At 41.2% G+C, this 12,185-nt stretch overlaps 1 protein-coding gene across 2 annotated transcripts; it reads left to right on the top strand.

Moving 5' to 3' along the window:
* Nucleotides 1-499: 499 nt before the first annotated feature.
* On the top strand, nucleotides 500-10,750 carry stk35l (serine/threonine kinase 35, like). Of its 2 annotated transcripts, XR_008301357.1 has the most exons (3): nucleotides 500-1,178; nucleotides 4,374-5,148; nucleotides 8,627-10,750. XR_008301357.1 is itself a non-coding variant. In XM_053232033.1 (2 exons), exons 1-2 carry the CDS (start codon nucleotides 683-685, stop codon nucleotides 5,096-5,098), a joined length of 1,221 nt encoding a protein of 406 aa, XP_053088008.1. In that variant the 5' UTR covers nucleotides 500-682; the 3' UTR covers nucleotides 5,099-10,750. The 2 variants fall into 2 exon arrangements, 1 of the variants encoding a protein (XP_053088008.1); XM_053232033.1 differs by having other exon boundaries at nucleotides 4,374-10,750.
* Nucleotides 10,751-12,185: the final 1,435 nt, after the last annotated feature.

Here is a 12,185-nt window from a genome sequence, read left to right as displayed (position 1 = left end):
CAGATGAGGCGGTGCTCGGAAAATGAATAGACAAAAACTAAAACCGTGAAAATAAACATTTTACTGTTTAGTTTTGATATTTTGAAATGCAAATTTGTTATTGATATGCAAATAACCACCATTGTTCCCATCAACCAATGACTAATCACCATTGCTCCTATTGACCAATCACTAATCACCATTGCTCCTATTGACCAATCACTGATCACTATTGTTCCCATCAACCAATCACTGATTCTATTCTGAAAATCCTGCTTCGTCATGACCCACATTCTGATATGCAAATGAGCTGGACGGTTCGATTAATATGCAAATTAGTCCAAGAATTCACCTGGTCACTTTTTACTGCAACTTTCCCTGTGAAAGGATTTGGCAACGGGGAAGTTTTTGAGGTGACCTGGCAACCCGGCTGAGGTTCTCAGTTCACCTTAGAACAAAGTCACTAAAACTCTAAAGAGCCATAGAACGAGCTTGTGCTCCCTCTCCCCCCCCTATTGCTGAGGAATAATGGTACGGTCCGGACTCCATTCAAATGGTGCATTGAGTGAGAGCGCGTGCGTGAGTGAGTGAGTGAGTGAGAGCAGTGACGCGGCGCGCGGGGTCACAACATGGCCGCCGCTTTATATCTAACAAAACAGAGCAGAGTGGACCAGGAACAAATGGCGCTGTAGGAGGAGATGTGATGGATGCTGGGGAGAGACAGAGGAGGCGGGTGACCAGGGCGTGTAAGCGCTCGGGGGAACACGGGGAACTGGGGGAACATGTCCCGGTCCTGCGCTCTCTGAGCACCGGGAATGAAGGAGAAAGAGATGGAGAAGAAGGAGGAGATGGAGAAGAAGGAGGAGGAGGAGGAAACAACCCGCTGGAGCAGAAGGTGTCGGCGCCGCGGTACAGCCTGGTGCGGGAGGTCGGGCGCGGCAGCTACGGCGTGGTGTACGAGGCGGTGGCGCGGAGCTCCGGCACCGTGGTGGCCGTCAAGAAGCTGCGCTGCGACGCGCCCGAGAACGTGGAGCTGGCGCTGGCTGAGTTCTGGGCCCTGACCAGCCTGGAGAAGCGGCACGAGAACGTGGTGCAGCTGGAGGAGTGCGTGCTCCAGAGGAACGGAATGGCGCAGAAGATGAGCCACGGCAACAAGCGCTCCAGACAGTACCTGCGCCTGGTGGAGACCTCTCTCAAAGGTGCTGAACACCTGCAGGTGGCTTTCCACCTTCCTGCCGTGTTGACATGTACACCACCTGAGTGTCTGCCATTTATTTATTTACTTATTTATTTATTTCTTCTACCATTATTAAACCCCCAGGGTCTGGGTTATGCAACATGTTTTGGAAACGGGGCGGGGCTAAGAACAGCCTTGACCCGGAAGCGCTTTGTGATTCGCTTTACGCTTTACATTTCTTTTTTTTTTTTTAAAGTGTAACATTTCCCTTTCCTGGCTCAGCAAATGCTTTGATGAAGAAAATTTAAAGTCTAGAAATTAGTCCTGGATTGAAGTGTAACAAAAGCTCAGAAAACCAAATTCTCGATTCTGATTGGTCAGAAGGTGTTGCTGAGTTTTCTGTAACAGCATTACATTTACATTTTATTCATTTAGCAGATGCTTTTATCCTACGCGAAGTGATAAATCAAGCAGAGAACAGTGCAAGAGTTTTAACTGAGTCAGGTATAAGAGCAGATTTATTTGTTTATTTATTTATTTATTTATTTATTTGTTGAGTGGGGATAAGTGAGGGATTAGTTAAGTCCTTGAGGAAGAGGTGGGTCTTTAGCCGTTTTTTTTTTGAAGATAGTGCAGGAATCTGCTGTCCGGATTGAGGTTGGAAGTTCATTCCACTGCTGATGGACACTCAGTTTGAAGGTTCTGGAGAAGGACCTCATGCCTCGCTGAGTTACCTGACCTCAGGTTGCGTTAGGGAACATAAAGCTCATGGAGAGAGAGCGTTGAGGTAAGGTGGTGCTGATCCAGACGAGGTCTTGTATGTGAACATCGAGGCCTTGAATTTGATGCTGCGGCTGCAGGAAGCCAGTGGAAGGAGATGAAGAGAGGTGTGACGTGGGTCCTTTTGTGCTGGTTGAAAGCAAGGCAGGTGTGATGCTGCAGACTTAATATTACCTAATGCTTCTTTAAAGTAAGGAGATGTTTGTTTAACATTTATGGAAGGAGTCTCCAGTGTCAGTTTGTTTGTTTTTTGTCTTATTAACTTCAGAAGAGAGGCTAGTGAAGGAACGATTGTTTATAGCTGCTGTAACGTAAGCGAGAACAGGAACTAACTTATATCACAGACAATCAAGAACATCGAATCTAACTAAATGGATAAAAACGATAGTGTGTTGTTCTTTAATAAATAAAAAGAAATTGTAGTTGTAAACACTTGGGGATGTGCTGTCACGGGAAAATAATCAACTTTAAGGTTTTAACAGAAACTCGTCTTGATCAGTTTGTGCCTCACGGGTGAGTTTAACAGCTCTCCAGAAAACACAGCATGTTTACAGTTGAGTTGGCGTGAAAGCGGACTCCGAGACGGAGAACACGCCAGGGTTCTACTCAAACAGACTAAACACTAACACGCCCACGCTACCGAACAATCTGGGAACATAATCGTTTATCAGGACACTGTGTAGAAGAGAAGAGAAGAGAAGTACAGATTTTACTTACTAGTTTGAATCTGTTACAATCACAGCTTTGTTTCATTCTCAGTACTGATTGGTTAAAAGGTGTTGATTAATTTTCTCTGAGAGCGTACCATGTACTGAGCTCTGAGGAAGTCCAATATCCAGATGATGAACCTGAACTTTTTTTTTTTTTTTAAATATAATGCAAATCAGGTCAGAATCTAGCTCCTGAAATTAACTTTGTGTGGAGTTTAATGCAACATTTAAGACCCCGAGCCTCAAACTATAGTCTGTTTTTCATCAGTCCAGCTCCTTATGCGTGAGTGTCGAATCATACACACCCCGAGTTCCTGGTGTTAAAGGGCTAAATATCTGCTGCACGGTAACGCAGGCTAATCTTTAACCCTGACTGTTATAACGTCCAGAGGAAGTTTTTGTCCGCATTAAGAGTGGTACGTAATGCCAAATATCTGTATCCGGACCCAAAGGGGGCGTGGCCTAAAACCAGACAGGGTGTGTTTTTCCCCCTCTTTCTTTTTGTTCGTCCGTCACTAGGTGGTGGAGGCGTTATGTTTCCGCGCGTCCATCTGAGATTCTCATTGGTGCGATATCTCAAGAACGAGTGGTTAAATGTTTGTAGGATTATTATTATTATTATTATTATTATTATTATTATTTTATTATTTTCTTAGATTTTGAAATTGATCCAAACAGGATCAAGGTCACAGCAAGGTCAAATATCTGAAATAGTTTTTTTTTTTTCTTTTTTTTTTTTCTTTCAGTAGCTTCCTTAGTGTTTGAAGTGTGTTTTAAGGGGATTTGAAGCAACACATTAGTAACAAGAAAGACTGGAGTTGTTGATGGTGAAGGAGGCGAGTTCTACTTGTTTTTGTAATAGAGATGTTCGTGGGAATGTTTTTTTAATCCAGATTACACGGGTATTATAATTGTTTATACTATATATCGTTTACTTGGTTCTAGCGTGTCCCTGGCCAGGCTGTTAGTGAGGATGAATGAAAGCGCTGTAAATTCATTGTTCATCAAAAACATTAATGGTGATGAACGTGGCCTTTGTTTGTCCTAAACGCTTCATATCCAATCGCTCGCTCGTGTCGGTGTGAAAGTCAATCCCTTCCAGGTAAAACCTGTTGTAATGATGCACTGTAGCTGGTGTTGAGGTTGTGGGTTGTGGGTGGGGCCTCGTGCTGAGAGAGACAGTAGGGTAATGAGTGTACAGGTGTGGCGGTTTGTTCAGGTGAAAATATATCAGTGTCAGACTGGTTCCACAGGAGCACCAATGATACAACACACCTCATCATGCTATTTCTCTCTCTCTCTCTCTCTCTCTCTCTGTGTCTCTTTCCTCCTCTCCCCCCTTCTTGCCCAGAGCAAGTGCTGAACAGGGGTGTGTGGGCGGAGTTATAAATGGTGCAGATTGCAGATTTATTTATTTAAAAAAGAAAGAAAAGAAAGAAAATAAGCAGTAAGGTTGTGACCTACATCATATCCAAAAGGTGCTATTACTTTTTTTTTTTTTTTTTGGTAAAACTTCCTGTTAGATTTTTTTATACTTAAAATTGAACAAGTATAGTGATAATTAATGCAAAGTTGAATTAAATGGTGTTAAAACAATGTCACCTAAACCTTCTGCTGTTTCGTAGCACGTTACTGCATCATGCAGAATGAGGTGGGATTACCGTGCGGTCATCTACATGTGCTGAAATTCTGACATCATGTGACCTCACCTGCATCCCTGTTCACAGGTGAGCGTGTGCTGTCGAGTCCGGAGGAGCCGTGCTACCTGTGGTTCGTGATGGAGTTCTGTGAAGGAGGCGATCTGAACCACTTCGTCCTGTCCCGGCAGCCCGACCCGCACACCAACGCCAGCTTCATGCAGCAGCTGAGCAGCGCCGTGGCCTTCCTGCACCGCAACAACATCGTGCACCGAGACCTGAAGCCGGACAACATCCTGATCTCGGAGCGTTCGGGAGCGCCAGTGCTCAAGGTGGCCGACTTCGGGCTGAGTAAAGTGTGCGCGGGACTCGCGTCCAGCCCCGGAGGCTGCTCCGACGCCGAGGACAAAAACAAACCCGGAGTCAACGTGAACAAGTTCTGGCTGTCGTCGGCGTGCGGGTCGGACTTCTACATGGCGCCCGAGGTGTGGGAGGGGCACTACACGGCCAAGGCGGACATCTTCGCCCTGGGCATCATCATCTGGGCCATGATCGAGCGGATCACCTTCATCGACGGCGAGTCAAAGCGCGAGCAGCTCGGGACGTACGTACGCCAGGGCGCCGACATTGTACCTGTAGGCGAGGCGCTGCTCGAGAACCCGAAGATGGTTCTGAGCATCCCTCAGCGGCGCCGCTCGCACATGTCCTCCGCCCTCCGCAAACTCCTGCAGGACATGCTCGCTGTCAACCCGCAGGACCGACCCGACGCTCAGGAGCTCCACGGCAGGATCAATCGCGTCATCTGTGCCGGATGAACTCTCTCTCACACGCACGCGCGCACACACACACACACACACACACAGAGGTACGTCTTCAAAAAGCTGCTATAACAACATTTACATTTTATTGTTTCTCTTGAATGTTCATTGATTTGCTTATTTGGGTCCAATTTGTCTTCAGACAATGTTAAAAAATTGTCTCTATACATTTATTATGAAACTGGTTAGGGGCGGGGCTACATATACGCACGGTTTGTGATGTCACCATTCAGTTTTATCCAGTCATATCCAAATTATTTGCAAATTACGGGGAAAGAATTATCGTGTTATCAACGTGTCAAATTTGGTTGCCGAATCTGCATGCTAAGCAAGCTAGCTAGCTATTTAACTTAGCGGTGAGTAGATGGCGGTTACCGTGGTAACGCTGAAATAGATCCCTGACTGTTTGGCTAAACAGATCAGTGAGAAAATGAGGATGAGTGATGTGAGCTAGTTTACTTGCAGTTAGCCGTGCAAACAGAGAGTTATTCTGGGATGGGAGGAGGGACCTGAGGCTGTTTCCTATTTGCATATTCATCAATATTTTTGCATATTCATCAATATTTTTGCATATTCGTCGACATATTTGAATATTCATAGACTGTGGTTTTTGTTATTAAGGATAAAGGTGTAGAGGTGTTCTGGATGGGGGTAAAGTTCTCTAACATGAGCTTTGGGTGTTTGTACTCGTACACCTAGACATACGCGTGCGTGTGTGCGCGTGCGTGTGCGCGTGCGTGTGTGCGTGCGCACGCGCGCTCTTTTGTCTTTATCTAATCGAGCCGAGACGTTACACAACTGAACCCGTTCACCCCCGCTTCCCTGCACTCGTCTGTCTCTCGGTGCTAATGAGAACATTAGAGCCGCCACACAGCTCCACCATCCCCTCATTCTGTTTTTCTTCATCACACACACACACACACACACACACACACACTGTCGCAGGAACAAGGCAGAGAACACACACACTCACACTCCGGATCATTCACCCCGTTTTAAAGAACCTTATTCTGTTGCTTGTTCTCACGCTCATGTAAAAACAACAGAACACTGTTCCTGAAAATCATTTTTGGAGATCTGACTTAAAATGTAAGTTTGGCTTGTTTTCTCTTCCCATTCCACTAACATGGGAAAGAGTTTTGGTTGACTGTAAATGTAAATGACGAGATTACTAAGTGGTAGCTAATGAAACGTAACGTTAATTACGTGGCTAAATACATGCAATGGATATAAAAAGTCTACACACCCCTGTAGAAATGGCAGGGGCGAAACTAAGATAAACCATATCAGATCTTTTCCCACCTTTAATGTGAAATTGCAAAGTTTACAAATAAAGTGAAAAACAATCAGAAACTTTTTAGAGAAAAAAAAAAAAGTGTGCATAACCCCTAAACTAATACTTTGTTGAAGCAGCTTTTGATTTTATTTCAGCACTAAGAGTCTCTGTGAAGAAAATCGTACAGAAACAGCTGATCTTTATTTGCGGTTAATGAGAATAATTTCACTGATGGCAGCTGAATGATAATTACTTTTGAACGTGAGATTGAATGTGATTGGTTCATTCTGAACACAGCCACATCCCCAGTTATAAAAGGGTGTGTATACTTATGCAACCAGGTTATTGTAAGTTTTTTATTTTTCCTATTTTTCCCTAAAATGTTTTTATATGTTGTAATTTCACACTGAGAGTGGAAAAAGTTCTGACATGATTTATCTTAGTTTCATTTTTTTTACTTCACAAAAACCCACCATTTTAACAGGGGTGTGTAGACTTTTTTTTTTTTTATATCCATCGAGTTCATAATCATTGGCCATCGTTTCTGTGATGATGTGTGTTCTGTCCTCACATCTCACGTAAAAGCTCATCGAATCTGGCTAGCGTTTTTATTTTCTCTTGAAGTGTGTAAAAATCAGGACCGTTCCATGACGCCGGATTTTATTTAGTTGAGTTTCGTCAGCGTTTATTCATAACTCCTGACTCTGAAAAGATCGTCTCTCGTTCGTGAATGCTCATTAATTAACGTTTCTGTGATTCAATAAGGGAAGGGTTTATTTACTTTCTCTGATCATTGAAGCTAAGAATAAAGAATTTAACAGGACGTGAAATCTGCTGTGCTTTTTGTAGTCAAAATTAAAAGTATATTGAAGGAGGGAAAAAAAGAAAGAAAACTCAAGAAATCCCACAATGCACTGCAAGAGGTTAGAGTCCATACAACACACCCTAACAGGTACAGAATTCCTAATGATTAAGGATTAATTAATGATTTAAAGGCTAAAGACTTATTTAAAAAGAAAAACCACCAATTGCTTTTTAAGTTTAGATCTGCGGAGTTCGACATAGCCGGAGCAGTGATGTTACTGGATACTGATGCAAATTCCACTGAAATAAAATTCATTCTGCTTGTGACTTTTCGCTGACAGAAAGCTAGCACGACTGTAAGATATTATATTTGTTTTTTTTTTGTTTTGTTTTTTTGTTTTTTAAATACAGTAGCTACAGATTAATGTGGGTCACTGTGAGGATTTTACACTGATGGGGTAAAAAAGAGGACAAAAGAACTAAAAAAAAGAGTCTGCAGCTGTTGGGTTCCTCAAAAGATGTCTATTTGCATTGAAATGTCGTTTTTCATTTGAAGTCTTCACTCTAGGTTTAGTTAGCAAGCAGAGAATGAGAGAGAGAGAGAGATGGACAGACAGACAGACAGACAGAAAGAAAGACTGACCGATGGAGAGAGGGAGACGGCAAGAGAGACAGACAGAGAGAGAGGGAGAGAAAGAAAGACCAAGTCAGATAGATGGACAGACGGAGAGAAGGAGTCAGCGAGAGAGAGAACAATGGAGAGAGACAGTGAGTGAGAGAGACAGATAGATGGAGAAAAAGATAGACACAGAGAAAGAGAGAAAAAGCAGAGAGAGAGACAGAGACAGATGGGTGGAGAGAGTGAGACAGACAGAGAGACAGATAGGTGGAGAAAGAGACAGACATGGAAAGAGAAAAGTGAGAGAGACAGACACACAGAGAGTGAGAGTGAGACAGAGCGACAGACTGATAGAGAGTGAGAAGGAGGTGTAGCGAGTGCAGTAAACTGCATTACTGCCGTTAATGACTCGGCACATTCTACAGCTGTGTGTGTGTGTGTGTGTGTGTGTGTGTGTGTGTGTGTGTGTGTGTGTGTGTTGACAGATGACATCATTCTCTCTCTGCAGTGCTGATGTAATCAAATGCTGAATTCACTTTAATCTGATTGGACGCTTTATCAAAACACTACAGCAGAGATATCACATTACATCACATCAAAAACAGCATTAAAGGAAATCTCTGGTGTTTTTCAGCCTCATTTCTCTTACTGTGTGTGTGTGTCTGTGTGTGTGTGTCTGTGTGTGTGTGTCTGTGTGTGTGTGTCTGTGTGTGTGTGTCTGTGTGTGTGTGCACAGATGCAGCGGAGAGACATGAGAGAGAAAAACGCTAGAGTTTTCTTTTAACATCTGTCCTTTATTTACACCCCTGTGTTTGTGTCTCTCCAGGCTGCTCTTCTTCAGGACCCCACATTTCTCCGCAGGCAGGTCACAGGGACGACTACACTTCGGATTGCTGTGAAGATTCCTGCGCTGTTCTTTGTTGCTTCGGGTTTTATCTTTTGTTTACATGATGTTTTGTAATTGCCAGAGGTTGCTTGCGTGTTTTTGTGTCCTCTGCTTCTCTGATCTCGCAAGCAAAGCTGAATGGTTTTTTTTCTTTACACACACACACACACACACACACACACACACACGTCTTCACATCAGTCCTCCGATTAGCCGTTAAACTCGTCTGAATTATATTTAATGTTGGATTTAATGCAGTTTCTGTGCCTTGAATTCCAGATCATTTGTACACGACCATATTCATACACAGTTATACAAAGACGAATGTTCAGTATTTTCACTTGTAGCCAAATTCCGATTAAAAAAATAAAACATTAATTTAATCTCGTAACAAACTGCTCGGTTTTGGAGTAAAAACTGACGTCTCAGTGTTACCATAGTTACTTCACTTTTCTTTCAGTGTTTTTTCCACTTAACGGTTTCCTACATTACCCACAATTCCATGCTGATAGTCATGATTTAGCCCTCGTTTCATCTCTACTTAGAGAGCGATGCGGCGGCGCTTTAGTACTTTAGCTTTCTCAGCTCCTCATCTGTAAACTCTGCTCAAACAGATCAGCTTCCCAAACTTCGCCATCTCGTAGCTCGCTAACTAGCTGAATATCTGTATCGTAACTCAGCATCGTATAGCTGCATTGCATTCTGGGACTTTGAGTCCCACTATTTCTACACTGGATTTCTGATTTATATGACGTTGAAATAGTCGAGCGAGAAAAGAAGTTTTGTTTTTAGGAGCTAGCGGCGAAACCTGACGTTTGAGAACGTACATTTTTTTTTCCCCTATTAAACGCAACACGTGTGTGTGAGCACCAGAAATATTTCAGTATGAACGTATTTAATGTGAATCAGGGCGGAGTTTAGCTTTAATTAAACCACAGAACGCGGCACAAAGAGAATAAACGTGAAAATGGCCTCCGTCTCGCTAAAACACACCCCGATGATTTTCTCGGAAACTTGTTCCTGAACATTTCTCACTTATTTTTATTTAACTTCTGAAAATTGTTTTTCTTTTCTTTTTTCAAAAATCGCTCAACTGTGAAAATCGAACACTAGCTTTTTGTATTAAAGTTGTGTTGATGCTTTAACTCGACAACTTTACACCGTGTTAATCCAAACGCTGTAGTGTGTGTGTGTGTGTGTGTGTGTGTGTGTGTGTGTGTGTGTGTGTGTGCGCTTCTACCTCGCTGTTCTTGCGTATTTAAAAATCAGAACTAACCCACTTAGTGTTTTTACAGAAACATGATGCTCGCTGACATTTTACACGTTTTTTTTTCAAAAATCATTTTCTTTTTTTTTTTTTTTTTTTTTTTTTGGACATTTAGAAAGACGCTGGTTAAGATTTGGTCTTTTTTTTTTTTTTTTTTTTTTTTTTCCTTTCTTCCTTTTTTTGTTTTTAATTTTTGGTGTTCATGATTGCAGATTGTTCGGATGCTGCTGCTGAAACTTTGATACCTCAGAGAGATTTTTGTGAGAATTTTTAATGGCACCAAACGTATTTTTTTTTCTTTTCTCTTTTAGTATTTAAGAAACCTAATAAACGAATAAACGAGTTGTGGGTGTGAAAGAGGGACGTGTGAATGTGCACAGCAGGGTCGTTTTTTCTCCTAATGGGTCCCTAATCAGCACGTTTTAGTTATTTATTTTTATGTTTCACATCTTTTTTGTCGCATTGTGATGAGATGATGAAATGAAAATCTCATCACACTGTTTTTTAGAGAAAGAGAGAAACAGGAAGTGATTGTTGTTTTCTGGAATATTCTGTTATTTAATACACATTCATTCCTGACTCGTCACAGATTCACTGATTATTATTGTTGTTGTTATTATTACTCCAATAATCAGACTTCCTGCTCTTTTTTCCTGCTCTGTCACTCACAATCTTTCTCTTAATGATTGTACTTTTCTTTTTTTTTCCCCTTCTGCACCATCTAGGGTGAATTATTCATGTTATTTCTTTGTGCTTGTGGCATTTTCTTCCAATAAATAATGTAAATTAAAGAAAAACTGTTTTGATTCTTTCAAACTGAAGGATAAAAGTTTGTAAGGACATTAAAGCGGCGGTATGTAATTTTTCTCTCTTACGGAACAGGGGAAACCGTCAATGTGTTTAGCAGAGGAGAGTGAAAAATTGCATACTGCCGCTTTAATGTCCTTTTAAACTTTTGATTTCTATTTCGTTTCTATTTCGTTAAATTTGTGCAATGAAACAATTTTTAAAAAATGATGAAAAAAAGCATAAAATGTAAACAGAAAACTGAAATGAAGAAACGTACGCAAGCATGCTGGACCTGAACTAAAAACTAAAAGCATCAAATATTAAATTATAACGAATTTGTAGATTTGAATTTAAATTTTGTCTCAATTATAATTCTGTTGCTGTCTGACATTTTGACATTAGCTTTATTTATATAAATTAGAACTGAACTCCATCAGTGTTTTAGTTTAATATTAATTTTTAATTCTTAAAGACGCCACACTGAGAGACGACAAATTTAAAGTGTAAAAAAGCATTTTTTTTTTTTAAAAAAAAAAAAGGAAACTCAGATTTCTGTCTTAGTCGTTACATCATGTGTAATGTTTTAAAAGAATTAGACCTTTAAATATCACAAACCTTTAAATCTTTAATGTAATTATAGTTGGGTACAAAAGTTTGTGCACCCTTTACTTGTTTTAAATCACTTTTATTTATTTGAAAACACAGAATGTTGACTTGGTCGTAGCTTGTTAGTGTTCAGTGATGCATTCAGACAAACTCATAACTCAAACTCTGTTTAAACAGACTCGTGATCTAAAACTAATAAAGCGTATAGTAACGAGCTGTTACTATAGAAACGATAATATATCAATATAAACCTGCGCTACTGCCAGAGCTGCTGTTATAGAGGATTAATCAACACCTTCTGACCAATCAGAGTCCAGGATTCAGCAGAGCGATCAGCTTTAACACTCGTCTGTCTGTGTGTAATCAGTGTTCCACGCAGTCATGCATGAGGAAGAGGATTAAATGTTCCTGTAGCCAAAAAACAACACGCGTCCTGATCCGTCTCTCGCTCTGCAGTCGCTCAGATCTTACTCCTCATTCTGACACACAGCAGGTTAAACACCACGGTGTGATTATTATATTTATCGATATATTTAATACTAATGGTGAAACATGAGTTCTAAAGTTTGCATCCTTTACACATGGGTTTGGAGAGTGAAGCTCTGTGCAAACACTTCCTCTTCATTTTGCTTGTTTTGTTGTTTTGTTGTTTTGATGGTAGCGTTCGCAGTTCGATCCTGAGTGTGAGGGTTTCCTCTGGGTTCTCCAGTTTCCTCCCACCTCCTAAAAACAGCAGTGGTGTTTTTCATATTTCAATTCATGAAGATTTGATTTCTATTTTATTCAGTTTGTGCAGTGAAACAATTTTTAAAAATGATGAAAAGATGAATTTCCTAT

This window comes from Pangasianodon hypophthalmus, chromosome 2, assembly GCF_027358585.1.
Source record: "Pangasianodon hypophthalmus isolate fPanHyp1 chromosome 2, fPanHyp1.pri, whole genome shotgun sequence".
NCBI lineage: Eukaryota > Metazoa > Chordata > Actinopteri > Siluriformes > Pangasiidae > Pangasianodon > Pangasianodon hypophthalmus.
This window is presented reverse-complemented; position numbering and strand designations above follow the sequence as displayed.